General features: G+C 38.3%; 1 protein-coding gene across 1 annotated transcript; it reads left to right on the top strand.

Moving 5' to 3' along the window:
- The first annotated feature begins 149 nt into the window (after positions 1 to 149).
- On the top strand, positions 150 to 20,853 carry elp1 (elongator acetyltransferase complex subunit 1). The gene is made up of 36 exons (XM_077577425.1): positions 150 to 271; positions 905 to 1,092; positions 1,924 to 2,076; positions 2,152 to 2,233; positions 3,039 to 3,119; positions 3,191 to 3,276; positions 4,357 to 4,547; positions 5,121 to 5,244; positions 5,315 to 5,408; positions 5,476 to 5,706; positions 5,791 to 5,961; positions 6,820 to 6,898; positions 6,972 to 7,130; positions 7,209 to 7,315; positions 7,685 to 7,788; positions 7,935 to 7,988; positions 8,057 to 8,162; positions 9,306 to 9,421; positions 9,497 to 9,570; positions 9,657 to 9,735; positions 11,494 to 11,573; positions 11,637 to 11,780; positions 12,936 to 13,021; positions 13,087 to 13,235; positions 13,381 to 13,504; positions 14,758 to 14,855; positions 14,918 to 15,119; positions 15,341 to 15,402; positions 15,471 to 15,533; positions 15,625 to 15,685; positions 15,771 to 15,887; positions 15,969 to 16,068; positions 17,539 to 17,666; positions 17,739 to 17,890; positions 19,460 to 19,538; positions 20,739 to 20,853. Exons 2-36 carry the CDS (start codon positions 943 to 945, stop codon positions 20,798 to 20,800), a joined length of 3,948 nt encoding a protein of 1,315 aa, XP_077433551.1. The 5' UTR covers positions 150 to 271; positions 905 to 942; the 3' UTR covers positions 20,801 to 20,853.
- Positions 20,854 to 21,578: the final 725 nt, after the last annotated feature.

Below are 21,578 nucleotides of genomic sequence, written 5' to 3' on the forward strand. Positions count from 1 at the left end.
TTTTTTTGTTAAATCGATTTAGGTTAACACATTGTTTCATTAAACGTCACCAGTAGCATTTTTCAGATGTCACAATAACAAAAATGGTAAATTGTATCTACAAAAAAAAAAAAAAAACAGTTCTCTCCGCTGTCCACCGAGACTTTAGGGGGCGATATGCAGCTGACTTATGTACTGTGTTGTTGAGGTGAAAGGTTAAGAGTTTGACGTCGCCACATGTTGTTGCTGTTGCGCTTCAGCTACAACAAACCACATACAGCTGCACCCGTCGGTGAGTTTGATTGATTTTTGTTGTGCATTATAAGTAAAGTGAGATCTATTTGGTTGTCGTTATGAAAGTATGAATCTCGTTATCAGCAGTAAGTAACACAGTTCCATTTTCGGACGACCGCAGTGACTGGTTGATGAAAACTAAACAATGAATAGCTCATACTATGTTGTCTCTTATTCCTTATTAAAGTTATTTTCTTCATATTATAAGGTATTCGCTTTGTTGGCCGCGTTTTTTTTTTTTTTTTGTCGTTTTGACAACGCCAGCATATAAACTAGCGCTCAGTGTTAGATTTTCTCACATACGCACCCACCGGCAAAAATTTTGAATAAAATAATGAAATAAAATCGTTATATTTTAATCATCAACGGCCTTGACAACGTTTTCAGTAGAGTAAAGTGTCTATTTTCCATCAAGTGCACTAAGTGAAGTGATTAATTTCTTGAGTTACAGTACAACAGAGCATAATTATTAATAATTAATTGCATTTGAGGAAATTAAAATGGGAATTGGGCCATTTAATTATGAAATGGTCCAATTGCCTTTTAATAAAAATAAATAAATTGAAAAAATAAAAAATGCAGGGTTAATGAATACCTCATTAGTAAAGTCATCATCATTATCTTTGTAAAGGCATTTCCCCATGTGCAAGTGCCGTGTCCTGAGTTGCAATGAGGAACTTAAAGCTACTAAAGAGCCTGCATAGTTCGGAGCTCCAGGGCCCAGGCTCACCGCAGTGTTTGGCGCTACGCACCGATGCCGGGACACTACTGGTCGTCTCCCATTACTCCATTACAGAGTTCAACCCTCAAACTGGACAGGTAAAGCAGGGTACACACATTTTTCAAAAATGTTCTGTTTGTACCAAGGTTTCCCGAAAATGACAGTCTTTCAAAATGCTGAATCTAGTTGGAATGGTCACTTCAAACTATTCCAGAGAGACTGAGATTTTTGTGTTGGTGGTGGGAATAAATGCCTTTTTTGGGAATGCTTTTGTTTGATTACCTACAGAAAATCTTCTTTAAAAATGCCTTCAAATTAGAGTGAAGCAATATACCCAACGGGCGGGTATCCACCGGCCCGAAGATGGACTAGCCATTCGGTAGTCGCATTATGTACAACTAGAAGTGAGAGACATGGAAGGCAGTGTGCCATCAAGCTTACTGATAGATACATACCTGTACACTTTGGCTCATTTTCTTGCATTATTGTGCATTTAGAATGTGAATTTCTGAAGTGTTACATGCATGTTTATGTACATGTTGTGACAGAGGAGAGGCTTTTTACCTTGATGTTTTTTTTTGTTTTTTAATCTGTAAAGAAAATAATTTATTCATGCAGAAGTTGATTCTAGTTAATGCTGGGGTAAAAAAAAAAACTAGGCTTTGTAAAAACTTTCCTGAAGTAAAGAAAAAAAGAAGAAGAACAAGCAAAGAGCAAAACTTTTAAATAACACAATTCAACTGGTCAGTGTCAGTGAAGGGAAAAATTACCGGTAGATTTATTTTTATTTTTTTCAAGAAAACGTGGAGTTTATTTTTATTTTTTATCTTTTTTAAATAACTACTGAGCCCTACCCGATGCTTGCTTTTCTTATGATTGATTGTTGATGCACTTTTTTTTGGTTTAATTTTTATCCTTTCTGGCCACAGGTGGTAAGTGAGGCCTCGCTGACAGCGGACGGCTACCTCCCAGCAGATGGCAGCGGTTGCGTAGTCGGACTGCAGGACCTGGCGGAGGTCGAATCTGCGTGTTTGGCCACGGCTGCTGGGGATGTCGTCGTCTTGGACTTCAACACCAGCCAGGTGGGCTGCACATGGCGCGTTTTCTACAGTGGGCTTCTTTGTTAAAGTTATTATTAACTTGTCTGATCTTAACAGTTGGAGTGTGTCGGCAGTGTGGAGAGCGGGCTGACCTCCATGAGCTGGAGCCCTGATGAAGAGCTTGTCATTCTCACGACCGGTCAGCTTTAAAATTAATTTGAATGCAGACTTTAGCCCGCTATATCGCGGCTCAACTTTTGTTCCCCTACTGTAACACAGATTTTTAATTACCTTTTTTTTTTTTTAGTTTTTACAAGATAGTGGTGCCTTGGCTTACAAGTTAATTCATTACATGACCACACTCGTAACTCAAAACATTAGCCTGTTGTCTGGTGTTTGGCATTGTTGGCATTAAGCTAGCAGGCTTTGTATTAGGCAAAGTTATGCGAATATTTTAAATATACCACATTGTGATTCTCTGCTTTATATTTAGTTAGACACTAAACTTCAACAGGGAATGGCAATAAACAGCTTGAAGCCTCTTTTTGGAAGAATTGTTCACTTTTTGCCCAACTGTTGCTTGTTGTGCAGTGATTTCAGTTCACTGACACCATCTAGCCTAGCGCTCGTATCTCAAGTCAAAGCAAAACAATCAGCTGGTCGATGGCTTGTAAGTCAGGGCTGTCTTGCGATGTACCGCACTGTACTTGCAATGCATCTGTAAATAATTTACAGTGCTTCACTTTTTCCACATTTTGTTATGTTACAGTGGCAGCCTCATTCTAAAATTGAATACATTAATTTTTTCCCTTCGCTGCATGAATACTTTCTGGTTGCACTGTTGTGCTTTAATGCCATTACATATAGGAAAGGGCAAATTAGACATCTACAGTCCCAATGCACTTTTCAACTGTTTATAAACACAGACAGAATGAGTACACTCACACAGGAGCTGCTGGTGGCCAGTGATTCCTATTCAGTGATTCATACTTCCGTGCTCGCAGGTCAGGAAACCGTCATCATGATGACCAAAAACTTTGAGCCCATTACCGAGTTTGCAATTCACCAGGATGACTTTGGCGAAGGTACAGTGACTCATTTTTGGATTTATGGTAAATTTAAATACTGTTGATTAACTTACCATCCGACTTAACAGGGAAATTCATCACAGTTGGATGGGGCAAGAAGGAGACGCAGTTCCACGGTTCAGAAGGCAAACAGGCCGCACAGAGGAAGGCTCAGGTCTGTTACTGTGGGGGAAGAGCGGTGGTAACATTTTGTTACTGTACAGCCTTATTATTTATTATGTTGAGCCTTATTCCAAATGGTTTACTTTTCCCCCCCAAAAATTTGATACATAACACCCCATGACAACATTTTTACACGTTTGCAAAATTATTAAATCCAAAACGAAGAAACCACATGCACCTAAGTTTTCACAGCCTTTGTCTTGAAGCTCAAGAATATAAAATTAGGTTGCCCTGACGGAAAGATGTATTTTCCATAGCAAGTCTTTTCTTGCCAACATCGCCATTTTATAATACTACCGTCTCCTGTCCTTTTTGGAAACATTCAGGAAACATCAAGCACTTATCCGGCCGGATCTGTCTGTTATTACGGTGCCGGTACTCGTTTTTTGTGAGCTCACTTTTGGTCATGTGAGATTTTGTTAACATAATCCTAATGTTTGTGGCACTCTGTTGAGATTATCGGAACAGACCACACACAATCCCACCATTCTGACACATAAAAAATAAATAAAATCTTTAAATTTGGAAAGGAAAACTTTTGTCTATACAAGATCCCACAACAAGCATGAAATAAAGGAATTGTCTGTAGTAAATAGGTGTGTTAGGAGTTATAGATCTGGGGCAGGTACAGAAACATTCTGTTGCATACTTCCTCAAATTGTTTAAACTTGAATTTGTGGAGACTGGTGACCTAAAAATGGCTTTGCAATGACTCGCTAATCCAACTTGGTGGATCTTGAGAGATGGTTTGAAGAGGAATCGGCGAAACTGTCCAAAGATAGGCAGGCCAATCTTGTGATCATTAAGAAAAACGTGAGGCTGTAATTGCTGCTAAAGCTGCATCAACAAGGTATTGAGGAAAGGCTGTGAATACTTGTGTATATCAATTTTTTTATTTTATTTTATTTTAATAAATTTGCAATTAAAACAACAGATCATTTGATTTATTCAATTTAGGGCTTTATGGCTATAACATAACAAAATGTGGAAAAAATGAAACGATATGAATAGTGTCCGAATGCACTAGAATATACTTTATAAATGACTGTGGTTGTTGCCAATGCGCTTGCAGGACGTGAAGCCAGCAGCAGAATGGGACAACCGCCGGCCTCGGGTGACGTGGCGAGGGGACGGACAGCTGTTTGCTGTCAGTGCTGTGTGCCCGACGACAGGGGCCCGCAAGGTCCGGGTGTGGAACAGGGAAGGCGTCCTGCAGGCCACCAGCGAGCCTATCGATGGCCTGGAGCAGCCGCTATCCTGGAAGTAAGAAGTTTGTTGACTTAAAGATGACAGAAGTGTGGAAAGTTCTCTTTGCCCTTTTTAATCCGTGTCGTGCTTGGGCCTATTTGACACCTAAAGTCTGGTACATTGTGGCTAGTATAAGTTCAGTTATTTATTGTCAAACTAGACACAAAACAAAGAATTGGATGTTTGTGTGTATAAAACAACCACCTATCTTAGCTTTTAGTCAACTAGCTTAATGCTATAGTCTCTGGAGATGAAATGGGTCATAAAGTCCATGGTTTGATTCATATCTCGTTGTTGTTTTTTGTGATCGATTTTTGTGTGGTTCGATGCATACTGACTCTTAGGAAAATCAGTGTTGTATGGTTGGCCTAAAAGTGAAAGAATAAGGCAATTGAGCATTGGACAAATTGTGACAGTCTGAGGTCAAAGGTAGGTTTCTTTTGTAGTTATCATGCTCGCAAATTTTATACCTTAAAAAGTTGAATATTAATCGGAGAAAAAATGGACACACTTAGCTCTCATCAACAACTATCTGCAGTTGCTTCTCTTGACAGTTATCTAAAATAAAATAAAAACTCCATGTTTCAGACCCTCTGGCAGCCTGATGGCGAGCACTCAGCGCCACCCCAACAAGCACAGTGTGGTCTTCATGGAGAAGAACGGCCTGCTGCATGGAGACTTCACCCTGCCCCTAAGAAAAGACCAGGCCAAGGCACGTCCATGCTTCTGCAGCCCGCTATCCTATGCTTCTGATGCTAAAGATTGATGTGTTTTCCTTTCAGGTGAAGGAGCTTCTGTGGAACAATGACTCCACGGTCCTGGCCGTCTGGTTGGAGGATTTAACAGCGGGCGAAGATGGACGCCTTAACACATGCGGTGAGTTCACTTTTTAGTGTCGTCAACACATTGCAGACGTGAACTTTGTCACATCTTCCACCTGCAGTGCAGCTGTGGACGGTGGCAAATTACCACTGGTACCTGAAGCAGAGCCTGGATTTCGGCACAGACCCAAGCCAGACACCGCAGTGCGTGTGCTGGGACTCCGAGCAGCCCCTGCGGCTGCACTTGGCCACCCGTGGCTGGCGCTACCTGGCTTACGACTGGGGCTGGACGACAGAGAAGAGCCCGGGGACGGATTCCTCGGACAACGCCAATGTGGCTGTGATTGATGGAGGTGAGGGCCAATTGGATGATAGGAATGCTGTGCATTAATACTATCAAAAAATATAACATCTAAAATATAATTACACCTTTCCAGACAAGATCCTGGTGACCACCTTCAGGCAGAGCATGGTTCCTCCACCCATGTGTTCCTTTGAGCTCCAGCTCAGCTCACCTGTCAATCAGGTTACCTTCCTCTGCCAGCCTCAGAAGACCAACCAGCTGGCGGCACTTACTGCTAATGGAAACATAACCATCTACGGCCAAGGTTTAGTTTCCAAAATGAGTACTAGACCATTTCTTGTAAATTATTAGTTCCAGCATATATTAAGTTTAACACAGCTACCATTCCATTATTTAATATATTTTACATTCAAAGTGCATTATTATGTTTAAATATTTTAAATGACTTATGTATGATATTTATAATAAATTGCAAAACAATGATGGCAAACAAAACAGACATAATTTTAATTAGTATAGGCATGTGAACACAAATTTTTCATTGGTTAAACTGAAAATATTAGTATTAATATTATTAAACATTAACAAATAATAGTGGATCTAGTGTAAAACCTTGTGGAATTCTAACACTGGCAAAAATATATAATTTACCACAAAAGGCAGAAAAGCTTGAAGATAAATCTCAGTGAATTCCTGAATTTGAATTAGAAATTTATCATACAATGGTTGGAACTTGTGAAACTCCGCCACAAATGTTTACATAAATATGTAATTCATCGCTGCTGAGGTTAATTAGTGGAACTACATAGCAACTAGGAAAATGACTACTCCCAATTTTACCACAGCAATAGATAAGCCTCAACATTTATCTTAAACCTGCTTGCTTGCATTCGACTGCAAAAATATGTGTGACTCTAGCACCAAAGGTTTATGGAACTCTGCCACAAAAATCCACATTAATATTAAGTGTACCACATCTGTAAATTGTTAAAAATGCTTGAAATTGACTTTGAGTAATAATAATGATGATGATAATGCATTGGATTTATATGGCACACTCTCATATAGGTAAATGACAGGGGATTCAGCACAAAGCTTTGGGGAACTCTGCCACAAATGTCTGTACATGAAGCTACATTTATTTTAACGTTTGATTGAACAGATTCTGGAAGAAAACCTGACAAGGTTGCAAATGAATTCAGAACTGTGGTTCATCCTCTGGTCCTTCAGAAAACCTTCAGGTAACAAAACCGTCAGTCACAAACTTGTAAAAGCAATAATCCATCTTAAAAACTTGAGCTGTTGTTTTTGCAGCATCGCCATCCACCAAGAGTCACCGCTGTTTCTGCGACATCTGCTGTGGCTTCAGGACAATCTCTTTGTGGCTGTCAGCACGGGTCTGCTGCCCACTTCCTCCTCCCTGATGTTGCTTTGCCCCGGCCAGGATGCCGATGCCGACACGCTCTCAGTCAGGTACCGAATCATGCTGGAACATCGATTATTCATTAGCGGCGACATGATTTTTTTATCTTCTTCTTTTTACCGCTGCAGATGTCGGCTGGAAGTGGAAGGCGTCGTGATTAGTGTGGTCCACTGTTGTAGCACGCGCTCGGTGGCCCTACAGTTGGAGGATGGGCGCATCAGGAAGCTCCTTTGGGGTCAGTCAGTAACACTCACATTAAGTCATTTCGTGCTTGGGTCAACTAGACACTTGTCTGTCCTCATCTGTAGACTTGGAACAGGGGGACGTGTGCAATGTAGACATGTCATACAGTTACTGCAATGTGATAGATTGCTGCCAGTCATTCATGTTAACTGCTACCTTGCGCAATGTAAATACACAGAAAAACTTGAAAACAGAAAAAGGTACACTTCCAATTTCACAAGACACCCAGTCACATGAGCAAGCATATTGTACACGTCATGTGACTGATTGCTACCATTTGGTAATCTCTGCACAATAGAAATAAACAAAAAGGCCAGTAATAATCCACAGAGCATCAGATAAAAGTAATATTTTTGTGCAGATTGTGCCAATCCATCGGTGGAGGAGTGGTGTGACTCCAGCGGGTACAGCGTCAACTTCCCCGTGGCCTGCACTCAGATGGCTCTCTGCAGCGTGGATGGCCAGGTAGAACCAGGTTTAAACATAGCATTTAAATTCATTTATATGAGAAAATTTGATTTGATGTACAAGTAAATTAACTAATGAACTAAACTTGGTACCACTGCAAGTGACTAGTTTTCCATTTAAAACCAACACTTACTTTATCTCAGGAATGTGTGATGGGCCTGACGGACAGATCTCACTTGTACGCTGCTGATATGGAGGTAGGTGGCCATTTTGGCACACTAACTGACAATCACATTCAACTTGTCCGCTTCGTCACTTCCTTTAGCTCGCCTCCAACGTGTCATCTTTCGCTGTGTGTGACGACTTCCTGGTGGTTACAACGCACTCGCACACGTGTCGCTGCCTCCGACTGAGCACGCTCGGCCTTAAAGGTACAGGACCATCATTTTGTCCCTCTAGAGATGACCGCCAACGTGGACACTAGCGATAATCAGCAGTCCATAAATTCCTCTTATACTTAATATTAGTGAAACCGCCACCTTGCACAATAGCAATTTTTCCAAACATGAGTAAATGTCCACTATGTCTGCAATGAGGCTAACATGCATGTTTTTCAAATGCGACTCCAAGGGGACAAAAATAATAGCTGCACCTCACATTAGTGTTGCTCGGGATACCGGTACCAGTATCGTACCTCAATTTTTTGGGGGGCGTCAAAAACGGCTCGGTCTAAAAAAAAATTTTAGCACCGGCACTTAAAAAAATAAATACAAGATTAAGTGTAGCACTTACTGGCCACTCTTTGTTGAGAAGTACAACTCGCAAAGTCTATGGAACTTTATTTTCTTACATGGCCGACAGCCACGGCAAGCAAACCGACATGACATTTTGTAACGAGAGCAAATGTTTTTTCGCGGAGAAGCAGAAAAAAAAGCAACAATCACTCCTGGCCCTGCAGTGGACTCAAGGTGTGTTCAATGAGTCGAGTGAATTATTTTGTTCCCAGTTTGTAGTATTTGATTACACATTCGACTAATTTGGAGCGTAATGGAGAAGAGCAGAGACATGCACGCACACTCAAGCAACATTACATTGAGTCATGGAAGGAGTGCCACTGTATTACCAATATTTAAAACGGATAACAACAAATACAGTACTTCAAGAATATGGCATGCAATGTGAAAGCACTTACAGTATATACATAAATATATACAGTATTTACATAAATTAACATGTATACATCCTAATATTTTGAATTAATAAAAAATACAAATCATTTTGCTGCTGATGTTTTAGATTTTTGTTAAGGTACCGTTTCAGTACTGGTATCGAAGTATTTTAAGCAGACATAGTATCAAAGTCAAAATTTTGGTATTGTGACAACACTACCTCACATACATATTGTATCGGTAATATATAAATTATATAATTAATAGATGGTTGCTATGTCAGAGATTTGTGAAAGTCCGTAACGTTACATCCGCAATAAATGAGGGATTACTGTAAACAATCAGGGAATAACATCAATCTGAAATCTGACAGCAAATGCACTTTGAAAATGAAAACCTCCACAGCACTGCAGGCAGCCATGGCCCAGGACGGCGGGCAGAATGACGAGACCCTGCGGCGGGTGGAGCGGGGGTCCCGTGTGGTCACAGTGGTGCCGCGAGACACGCGAGTGGTCTTACAGGTGATCACCAAACGCGCACCCACTGCTGGTCATGATCGTCCACAGATGTTCACCGTGTTGCGTTTGTGTGTGCAGATGCCGCGTGGGAATTTGGAGACGATTCACCATCGGGCTCTAGTGCTGGCGCAGCTCAGGCAGTGGCTGGACGAGTGAGTAGATGGCAGTGCAGAACTCCGCCAAGGCCCAACAGTCCTGTGTGTGATTCATGCAGTAACTGCTATCTTTTGTTTCCCAGTTTGAGGTTCAAGGAAGCTTTCGAGTGCATGAAGAAGCTGCGCATCAACCTCAACCTCATCTACGACCACAACCCAAAGGTATACATACCCAAATCACTATTAATAATCCATGATAATATTATTATTTGGAAGAGTACTATCAAATTTATGTGAAACTAGATGAAATGGTATAATGAATTAAAACATTCTGTGGTGCAACACCTGCTCAAATCCCACTCTGACCCACTGTCATATGGGTCATATGACACAGGGTTCAATTTTAAAATTATAGGTCAATTAAAGGTTAAAAGATTTTGAGGAAGGAAAAAAGTATGAAAACTAAGTTCAGAAATTAAATGAACAATTTTCAAAGTTTTCTCGTCTAAATATCTAAATTCTAATAGGTTTTAAAAATGTAAGAATCTATTCATAGTTTTACAAATTTAAGCAAGGAAAAGAACTGAGAATCTTTTTTTCTATTCAAATGAAGGTCAAATGATTATTATGGTCAGGTCAAAATAAAGGCTAAAGAGAGATACTTGACTCATTTAGCCATTTTAGGCGATAAAAAGTTTTGTCTAGAATTAATTTGATAACTTAATTATTTTTCACGTACAATTAATTAATGCCTTTAAAAACACATTTTGCCACATGCTGTCGACTGAGATTTACATCACAGGAGCTCAGGTAATGACCAATCACATTACAACTCCCCTGTTTTCTTAGTTTCATCAAGTGCCATTAGCAAACTGAGCCCCATGATTGGTCGTTACCTGAGGCCTGAGCACACGTGATGTCATTCTCAGTCCACAGCAAGTAGCAAAATGTATATTTAGCGGTATTAATTGTGCATGAAATATAATGAAGTTATCAAATTAATTCTAGACAAAATATAAACTTTTTACTGCTGAAAATGGCTAAATGAGTCAAGTACCACTCCTTCAAAGGGATGGTGCGGGTTTTCGGACATGGATCTGTATGGCATCCTCACCTAAAGTGGTGTGCAATCAGAACTAACTTACCGCTGACAGCGTCCTGTGACACAAGATCTGGTCCGGTTTTGGTCAGGACGAAAGTAGTCCTGCAAGTTGGCTGGTGTCATGGAAATAAAGCGTTTTTCTTTTCACACAACCGGCTACTGTTGGCCGCAGCCAACGCCAAACACAAGAAACTTAACTCGCAAGCCGAATTAGCACACGTTACTAACAATGTATGGATGAGTCCCTTTCCACCGCGAAACATGCGATGCGTTCACAAACACTCAAGAAAAAAAAGAAAAACGAATGTGCAACACAGAAACACGCAACACACCTTAGTTATACAATCTTATAAAGTTTATACAATCGTAACGTTGCATACTCTCGCTCTCAATTAGCTCTCTGGCGTCAGGTAAACACTTCCAAACAACTTGGTTTGTGCACGTCTGTCAGCTGGATGCAGCAGTGATCCGAACAGAAAAATAGAGCCCGGCGGTAATGAAGACTTTTTTCTAATGTGCAGTTTTGTGATGCAAATGTATCACTCTTTTGAACACAAATTGTTTTTAGAAGAAAAACGCTTTATGTCTGTGACCCCATCCAACTTGCCGGACTACTTTCGTCTCTACCAAAACCGGACCAGGTCTCGTGTGACAGGACGCTGTCAGTGGTTAGTCAGTGCTGATTGCACACCACTTTAGGTGAGGATGCCATACAGATTCATGTCCGAAAACCCGCAATTATCCCTTTAAGTGATTGTGGGTGAGGGGGGTATATATATATATATATACAGGTATTTTTTTTTCAACAAACAAAAAACGTTTTCTCCTGTTCAGTTTTTTTCCCCCCTCTTTCTTCCCTTTTCAACTGCTCGCTTTAGGTGTTCCTGGAGAACACCCACACGTTCCTGACACAGCTGGACTCCATCAACAACATCAACCTGTTCCTCACGGAGCTCAGGTCAGCCCATCCTTGTCATGTGACGGCCGCCCACTTCTGTTTCTAACATTCTAACACCATCAGGGAGGAGGACACCATCAGCAGCATGTATCCTCGCCCGGGAGGATGCATGCAGCTCCAGCGGCCGCCGCCTGCCTCCGCATGCAAGAAGGTGGACGTGGTGTGTGACGCGCTTCGCAAAACCATGGAGGGCACAGATCCCAACAAGTCAGTGACAGCTTGTCAAAATCGGAATTCATAGAAATACATTTTTATTAACTATTAATAATAGATGGATTTATTTATTTTTTAATCAATATAATTATATTTTTCTTTTGTTTCTTGAGTAGTCACCGGTACCAAATACCATACCACTAGTACTTTTGATACAAACACCTCCCCGAAAAAAAGATAGATAATTTTAAATACAGATCTTTATATCCCAAAATAGCATTTCCTTAACATTGCATGAAACTAATGCCAATTTTCCATTTGTCTATTTTATATTTCCTGATTGTAAAACAAACACAGGGGGACAGACGATTCTGGTATAGGCCTGCCACGAGTACTTAAAATTGTTTACATTATGTATTCATCTATTTTCTTTTATCCCCATTTCATTATTTTAATCTATTTCATTCATTTTCTAATAATAGGTCAGAATTTTTGTTTTCATTATTTAATTTTTTAAATAAAAAATAATTTTCAATAAATATTCATTATTTTGTTTTTGACTCTACCATTTAAAATTGTAATCTGCCCATTAACCATTATTAATGCATTTCATTTTTTAATTGGATTTTTAAAAACTATTTTAATTGTTGTATTTGAATATTTTTAAGTAATGGTGTTCATTGATCTATTTACATTTTAAATCAATATTTTAATTATTTATGTTTTAGATTATTTTAATATATGTTAATTATTAGTAATTTATTTCTTTTTTTCTATTTAAATGTCATGAAATTAATCACTTTTGATATATATTTTTTAAATTTAACTAGAGGACTAACTCCTTTTTTTTTTTTTTTTTTTTTTTTTTTTAACTTCTAGTTAAGTAAAGTTTTTAATCTGATCTCATAAAATACAATAACATTTAATACATTTTTACACAATGACTTTTTCTTCTGTTCAAATACCGGTAAGTTAAATAATGAAAATGGATTTAAAATGTAATGAAACAATTTGTACTTTTTAATGTGTTTGCAAGATAGAAGGCTTTCTTTGTATTAAGTTATCTTTTCAAATTTTTTATAAATAATAATGTATTGTATTTAATGTGCTACTGTGTCTTTTAGCACCAATAAGAACACTCACATAAAATAGAATAATAATGAAAAATAATAAAAAATTATGTTATGTGTTTGATTTCCGGTGGTTCAGGTTCTGTCTGTCCATACTAACGACGCACGTGAAGAAGTCAACTCCTGAGCTGGAGATCGCCCTGCAGAAAGTCCACGAGCTTCGAAGTGAGCACAAACAACACGAATCGTACGGCAGTTTTTAAGAACAAACATTGTAATTGCGTTTGCAGTGAACCCCCCTGAGGAAGACGGTGGCGTGAATGCCGAGGAGGCTCTGAAGTATCTTCTCTTCCTCGTCAATGTCAACGACTTGTACGAGCACTCGTTGGGGACGTACGACTTCGACCTGGTGCTCATGGTGGCTGAGAAATCACAGAAGGTACTAAAAGAAAGTCTGACCAGGAATGCTTTAGGGCCTATCTGTATTTGTCTACAATATATGGATGAGGTCTTGGAGCCAAAGTCAACTGGATGCCCAACTGGATTTTGTAAGTGTAAAAAAACTCTGATGATGCTGTGCACAGGACCCCAAAGAGTACCTCCCCTTCTTGAACATGCTGAAGAGCCTGGAGGTCAACTACCAACGCTACACCATCGACAAACACCTGAAACGTTACAGCAAGGCGCTGACGCACCTCACGAAATCTGGTAGGACTCCATTTTGTCTCACACAGGAAGCCACCTTTACACAAAGGTGGGTATTAACAAGTAGACTTGACACCAATTGGATTGGCTGATATTTTGCATTTTATGGACATTTTCTGATCGGCTTTAATTCGCAGAATAGTGATTGGTTCCCTGAATTAAGACATTACAGCCGTGTTGTTTCCCACTATTATATCAATATTTAACATAATTATATTTTTTAGTGAAAGAGACCCATAACTGATATTCGGAGCTGATATTCCTTTTCACTGAAAGAGAAAATATTGGCGTCAAATTAAAAAAAATACAAACCTCAACTCTTTGTCAACATTTTTCTAAATTATATGTTTATTGAACAACTTTTAAGATTTGCAAAGTAATGGAGTTTTTTTTCCTTTTTAGCCTCTAGTCAATAGACATCTTTTGTTTTTAAATTCAAACAAAAGATTCAGGGATAATCCCAGGGTCTTTAGCATGTAAAAACTAAATAGCTCCATATTGTTTCAAAATATCTGAAATGTTGAATTGTTATTTATCTTGGTGCAGTTCACTGAAAATTTAAGTAAATAGTTCCCTGAAATTAACACAATTTTACATGATCTAATATCGGCTATCGGATTCTACAAAAAAGTTGACGCTGATATTTGTCAAAATGCTGAATATCAGTGCCGACAATCAACTCTGACAATCTGTCAATCTTTAATCTACAGTACCTCAAATAACTGAAGCATCAAACCTATCGTCATGTAAGTTTGAAAGTCAATCTTAATGGTGTCAGAAGCATCAACAGCTCAAACAGTATCGATCCCCACGTCACTCCAGAGGACGTAATGACGTCACGAGGAGGAGGTGCTTCAAGGACTGAATGTTCCTTTCGCATATGCACCCTGAACATTAGCTGCTTTTCCACCAACAAGCCCAGGATCTTTGAGTTCGGGTAAAGGGAGGTCTTGGTTGTAAAAGTTCCGCAGAAAATTTGTAATTGTTTTTCCACAGCATCTTAGAGTTCTTGGTAATTTATTCAAAAGAGTTTGACGTATGAGTTTGATGAGCCCACCCCCCATCCAAATTTGACCAACCAATCAGCCTTGGTTAGTGCAGCCCGCCCCCTCAAAGTTTCAGCTTGGCTCAGCAAGACCCCGCGGGCTGCTGAGATAGTACTCAGATGCCCCCTGGGTAACAATACTCGAGTGAAATTTTCAGCTTCTCTAGACGCCTCATTACACACAACTCAATGTCTTCATCTTTTGTTTTAGGAGATGAGCATTTCCCAGAGGTTTTGCAGCTCGTGAAGGAGCAGAAACTTTACAGCCAAGCTCTGCGTCTTTACCCCACCGAAGGCGCACACTACAAAGTACGTCACATTACCCCACTTCCCACTCAGCTTCCTCTCACAACCACGTGACCTCCCCCAAGGCGCTGAGCCGCACTTACGCCCAGCACCTGCTAGACGGGCAGCGGGCGGAGCACGCCGGCCTGATGCTGTGGCGATGCGGCGAGCTCGAAGGCGCCTTGCAGGCCTTCACCGCCGGCGCCAGCTGGAGAAACGCCATCTGTGTGGCGCAGCAGATCCCGCTGCCCAAGGACCAGCTCGCCCTGGTGGCCCGAGACCTGGCAGGTAACAGTGACGACTGGCTGCTTAGCCACTTGAGTGAAGCTGAAGTTTTAGACATGTTGGCTTTTTAACTCGAGTCGATTAAACTTGAAATAGTTTATCTGCCACATCCAATATGGCGGACGCATTGGGCCAGTTGCTTCCATGTGGGGTTTATGTCTGACGACTAGCTGCTTCGCAAGTTGGCGCTAAACTTGTTTTTGTAACCGTTTGCTTCCTCTCAGGAAAGCTGAGCGAACAACGACGCTACACGGAAGCAGCCGTGCTGCTGGACCAGTACGCTAAAGTAGGTTGTTCACACTTAAACAACAGTTCTTAGTCATGGCAATAAGTGTGATTTCTGTGGCCACGCAGGACTGTGAGGAGGCCATCTTAACGCTGATCACCGGTGCGGCTTGGGAGGAGGCGCTGCGACTGGTTGGTGGACAATGTGCAGTACACATGTTGATCATGCTTTATTTTCCTTGCACTGTGAGTTAATTTGAATGTGTTTTTCTTTATGCTTGAGATCACCCTGCACGACAGGGCCGACATCATAGAGACAAACCTGAAACCAGCCCTGGTTGAAGGTAGCTTGAGGAGCCATTTTGTGTCCATTTTTTCTCCTTCTGTCTTTTAATTAATGTATTTATTAATTCTCCCCCACTACGGCAGCGGCCTCAGCACAGATCTTCTTGGTGGAGACGCAGGCGGCCACCTTCTCGCGCCATCGCTCACGTCTGGCGCTGGTGCGGCAGCAGAAGGCGGACAAAGCGCGGACGGGCATGCTGGGTGAGGACGGGGAAAGGTTACGTGATGGGTCGCCATGGTAACGTCAGCCCTGAAACAAACCGACATCTCGTCCCCTTGCAGACGAGGACGGTCCCGACTGCGCAGACGCTGACCTTTACTCCGAGGCCAGCAGCGTCATGACCGCGTCCAAGTACTCGCACAGCAACTCGCGCGTTTCCTCGTAAGACACACACACACACACACACACACACACACACTCCTAGAGGCCTTCAGTTCATGCATTCTTTCGATGTGGTCAGATGTGTACTAATTATGATGGTTTTGTTTTTTTTAATGAATGAAAATAGTTTAAATGCATAAAAGGGATGGGGGAAGGAAAATACTGTAGATAAATAAAAAACAACATTTTTTAGTTTTCGTCTAAGCAAATACTGTTAAGTTAAATGAAAAAAGTAAATAATGTAAAAGTAAACATTGAATAATTTTTTTTCAATTGAACCATATTTAATTAATAACTTGCTGTATTCCTGTTTATTGCCATACATTTCACCTTGAGAGATTCAAAGTTGAAAGTAGAAAAAAAAATCTAATGTAAAAATTTAAGTGTTGCAATTTTTTTAATACAGCATTTTGATCTGCAATTGTATTTTTTGTGATATTTTTATATTTAATTAAAGAAAAATAGTTTTGTTTTTACATATTACATTTAAGGAAATTAACACTCATGTTTATAATATGACCATTAACTGTATATAATTACTAGGGGTGTGAATTGCGTAGTACCTGGCGATTCAATTCATGTCACGATTCGATTCAATACCGATTAATCCCGATACGAATCTATAAATTGAATATTGCGATTTATTTTTTTTTACCATAAATTTGGAAAATACTAATCAGTAAACTTGTTCATGTACACTGTAAGATTTGTATGAAAATGTATTTATCTGAAAATTCAGGCTTATAACTGAGCCACTGCATTTAACAAACAGGTTGCAGTCTGTTTCATGTTTGAACAGCACTGAAATAAAATATTAAGGCTTAATGTTCCATTAATATAACATTCTTCCATGCTTAATGTGTGAATCCTAACCCTAAGTAAGATGTTTTGTTGAATATTGCCATTACAAATTGATGTTTAAAAATCGATTCGGCAGCATATCTAATCAATTCAAGATTTGCGCGCTGTAATATTGCGATATATTGCCGAATCGATTTTTTCTTACACCCCTAATAGTTACATGTAATAGGGATTAATTATTAATTCAAATCTATTCAAAATTATACATACCATAAAATTGTATTATTTACTTATTGTTATTATTATTGTTTTAATTTATTTATTTAATTTTTTAAATGGAAATGGCATTTTATATTCATTGGTCATGAATGTCTTTGAATTTGAACAAGCCGTTTTCTCAACGATATTCAAAAAGATTCTAAATGTAAATAAGCTTTGGTCCAATGGGGTCACTTTCATTCAGATTTGGAAAACAGTTGTGATGCAACGATTGATCGACAACTAATCGATGATCAAATCATTTAGAGGCCTATTTGAATTCCTGATGTATGAAGCTGCTGTTTCCGCAAAATTTCATTCCTTTTTAATACATTTCTGATAGTTCTGCCTGGAATGTTTGAGTGTAAATATGTCACCAAGTGACATTAAAATTGCTGTTATGTGACGCAGGAGGTCTTCAAAAAACCGCCGCAAGGCCGAGAGAAAGAAGCTGAGCCTGAAGGAAGGAAATCCCAGGGAGGAGCAAGCCCTCATGTACGCCCTCGGAGAGATCGTCACTAGCGTGGACAAGTTGAGAGGTGAACGCCGTACACTTGAGCTTTTATTAGGCACATTTACACATCATAAGGATTCACGTTTCTTTTCTGCAGAGGAGGTTGAGGCGCTGCTCAAGGCTCTCGTGCACTTCCGCTTCGACAAGCAAGCCGATGAGCTGCAGCTCGTCTTTCACGAAGCTCTGCACGCTATGGAGGAGGCCGTCCCCGAAGTGTGGCTACAGGACTCGCAGAGCAGCCACACACCGGTAACCAGTTATTTTTTGTCACATTCATTGCAATAAATACAAATACTGAATACTACTACTTTAAAAACCTTGGCTAAAACAACAAATCCGTAACTTAAAAAAAAAAGAAAATTAAGTCCACCTCAAAACATGCTGGGTACTCCTCATTGAAATAGTGACAGCTGTGTCAAACAAGCCCAGCAGTTTGCGGGTCTAAATGAGCAGTTTTAGCATCATTAAAACACAGATTTTTAAGCTTTTCTGAAAATTGAACGGCGGAGAAAGCCCCCAAAAGCTTCGCTGGGATGCTTACGTTGCCTACTCAATACCTTTCATATCACTAAACAGTATTTGTATCACACCGCAGTCCTGAGTTTTGATTTTGACTTTTGAAATCTGCACAATAAATGTTTTCAAAACATTACAGTAGAGCTCATCTTTTTTTTTTCTTTTTTTTTTTTTTATAAAACAATTTCTGTGTGAAACATTTTTTTCCCCACTATTTAGATTCACGGTTAGTTCGAAAAAAAAATGTCAGTGGTTACTGTGCCTTTTGTGAACATTTGATAATTTTATATAGCAGCACTACTGGATGCATTTCTTTTTTGATACAGATCTGTTTAATGTCACTTCAAAATAAAATAAAAAAAGGTAAACAGTCGTAGTATCTTTTATAATTTTATTAAATAGTAAAACTGAAAAATATATATTGTCTTATATCGTTATTGTGATAGAAGATTTTTTTCCATATTGCCCAGCACTAAGCAGAGATATACATATAGTAAAAAAAAAAAATTAATTATCTTAGAGATGATGAGACTTCGAGTGAGGCATGAAAGAAAGTTTCAGTTTTTATTTAGTGAAAACTAAACTGTGACATTTTCAGTTTGTATATTTAAAATTATTGAATAATTATTTTCTTCAATATTTTAGAATTAAATAAAACTGTAAATATAATATATAACAGAAGCACAAGGTAAAATTTACAATAAGTTTTAAAAATCAGACTAAATTAATAACTATTTTAAATGCAAAATTTAAATGTATTTTTTTATTTTTTAAATTAATAAAATTGTAAATGTGCACACGTAAAAAAAAAAAAAGTATTATTTTGTGACTAATATTTTTTTTACAAATTACTTTTTCTTTTCTTTTGTACATTTTTTTTCATGTTAAACATTTTTTTCTTTTTCTTTTTACCCTTTTAAATAGTTCTCCAATTATTTAAAATTGGCAAAAATCTATAGTACATACAATGTTCATTTGTTTTAATAGGAAAAATTTACATGAAAAAAAATATTTTCCTTTTATGAAGTCTATAGGGGAAAAACATAGCCGTGTTAAACATTGTGGCCTCTAATGGTCCAGGGGGATTAAGATCTCCTAAAAATTAAATACCTATTTGACATATATTAAACTACAGAAAAACATTGCATTGTTTCAAGCAGAAACAAATGTGAATATATATATATATATATATATATATATATATATATATATATATATATATATATATATATATATATATATATATATATATATATATATATATATACATAATATATAATGTGTGTGCTTGGTGCGTTTCAGCTGACGGGACCCAACTCAACAGCAAACAGCATCATGGCTTCCTTTCAGCAGCAGCCGCTGCCGCCAACGTCACAACAAGGTCAGCCTCATTTTAAATGAAGAGCTCGTTTACGCAGTACATTCATCAGAACAGCGGTTTAATTCTGATGTGGAGCAATTTCTTTCCATTTGGCTATAACGATTCATTCTAATCAAAATACAGGTCATTTGATCAATCGTATTATTACTTTCAGATGACAGTAAGTAGTAATAAGTCATGCATTACATTTTGGAATTTACTTGGCATAACACTATTGGTCATGTAACCACTCACAGTTTACAAACAACTTTTAACCCTGTTTCTTTAACACAGAAATAATCTGTAGGAAATAGTATTGAACAATTGTCTTTAGCGTAGCTTTGCAATGAAATTGCATACAAAATTATTGAAATATGTAAATCTTTGTTTTCTATTGTATGTTATTGTTGTGACTTTGCAGTTAACAATTTTTGATGTGAGAGATCTCAAATGAAAACTTTATACCATAAAATAGAGGGGGGAATTTTTTTTATTTTCTAAATAATAAAAGTATTTTTCTTTATTAGCAATTCAATTGTAAAAAAAAAAATAAAAAATTAACCTTTTCCCCACATTTTTGTAAATATGTACACTTTAAAAGAATCATAAGATCTATTTTAAAAATAATTTATTCAATAAAAAAAGGTGGAATTTAGCAGTTTATTATTATTTTTAAATAATACTATAACTTATTGTTTGTTGGATCCCCAATAGCTCTTACAATGTGCAAAAGCTAATCTTTCTGGTGTCCGTAAAAGTGAAGAACAAAACAATACAAAATACGGTTAAATAAGCAATGAATAGACATGGTATTAATAAAGTCAATACAAATAGAAGACACCACGATAATACAAAATTATGAAAAACTACCAAACACAAGAAAAAGACCCATATGCATTCAATGTCGTGTTCAGTGCAGTCATTTCCACTACCCATTGCAACCCACATTTCCAACTTGAGACTTTTTCATTAGATGCTCTTTTTACATCTTCTTGAAAGTGTATTTTGTTTGAATATTTTCGATATATATAGATATATATTTCAAGATTTGTTCTAAGTTTTGAAACTGCTAAATAGTTGGAACTAGCTAGTCTTGTAATATTGTTTGTGTTTACTTTATGTACACTACTTAATCTGAGATGTACTTTGGATTTTTATATTGTAAAGACAAAATTTATGAAAACAGTTTGCAAATAAAATACTTTCATTTCCTCTCTCCAGATATCGAGATCTCTACTCCACCTACGATGCGAAGCAAAGTTGAGTGGAAGTTGGACTTTTAAACTAAACCCCCTTTTTTATGTAAAAGACAATAAAAATGATGTAATACTGTAAATATGTACTTGTTGCAGCATTTCCTCATCGATTCCACACACCACCTGTTGTGTACAAACGTTCTCATCATCCTCACATGGTTTTTATTGCATCTGCCAAACGGCCACAGCTTGCACAAGCGAAGCAGGCACTGCTGCATTTCCCTTTTTTTCCCGCTTTTTGTCCCGCCTTGTCTCCTTTGAGACTTGGCGGAGGCTCCTTGGCTGAATCTCGCTTCTGTTGCTATGAGATGAGTTGTATTGAGTTACAATACAAATCCCCCCATTCCAAAACCATGCTACACAAACAAGAAAACGCACCAGACCACATCTAAATATTCTGACACTCATTCTAATGTTTCGTTGTTCATTGCTTCATTTGTTTTTACTGATGAGTGAACTGTTTAACAATCAATATTATTGATGAATATTGCAGGTTTATGTAGAAAATGTATCGGTTATCTGTACCCAAGTACATTGATATTGGACTTATTTTCTTTCAACTGCGTTTTTCTCTTGTCTGTCATCTGCTGCAGCAACAAACCAGATTAATAATCATAACAATAATACTACAACTAATGCAGTAATAGCAGAATAACAGAAACAATAACATCAGCATTCTGCACATAAGACATTATTTACTGGTCAAAAAAAAAAACATTCAACTAATGCAGTAATAGCAGAACAGAAACAACATCAGCATTCTGCACATAAGACATTACAGTATGTATTGGTTAAAAAAAAAACA

Source organism: Vanacampus margaritifer, chromosome 10 (assembly GCF_051991255.1).
Source record: "Vanacampus margaritifer isolate UIUO_Vmar chromosome 10, RoL_Vmar_1.0, whole genome shotgun sequence".
In the NCBI taxonomy this organism is placed as follows: domain Eukaryota; kingdom Metazoa; phylum Chordata; class Actinopteri; order Syngnathiformes; family Syngnathidae; genus Vanacampus; species Vanacampus margaritifer.

What these genes read in the sequence shown, in the direction of transcription:
- elp1 (XM_077577425.1), top strand. Translation starts at nt 943, where the DNA reads ATGAGGAACTTAAAGCTACTAAAGAGCCTGCATAGTTCGGAGCTCCAG. An exon ending in GGTGGCCCGAGACCTGGCAG is followed by an intron (nt 15,120 to 15,340) that starts GTAACAGTGACG and finishes GCTTCCTCTCAG; the next exon opens with GAAAGCTGAGCGAACAACGA. An exon ending in CGCAGAGCAGCCACACACCG is followed by an intron (nt 17,891 to 19,459) that starts GTAACCAGTTAT and finishes GGTGCGTTTCAG; the next exon opens with CTGACGGGACCCAACTCAAC.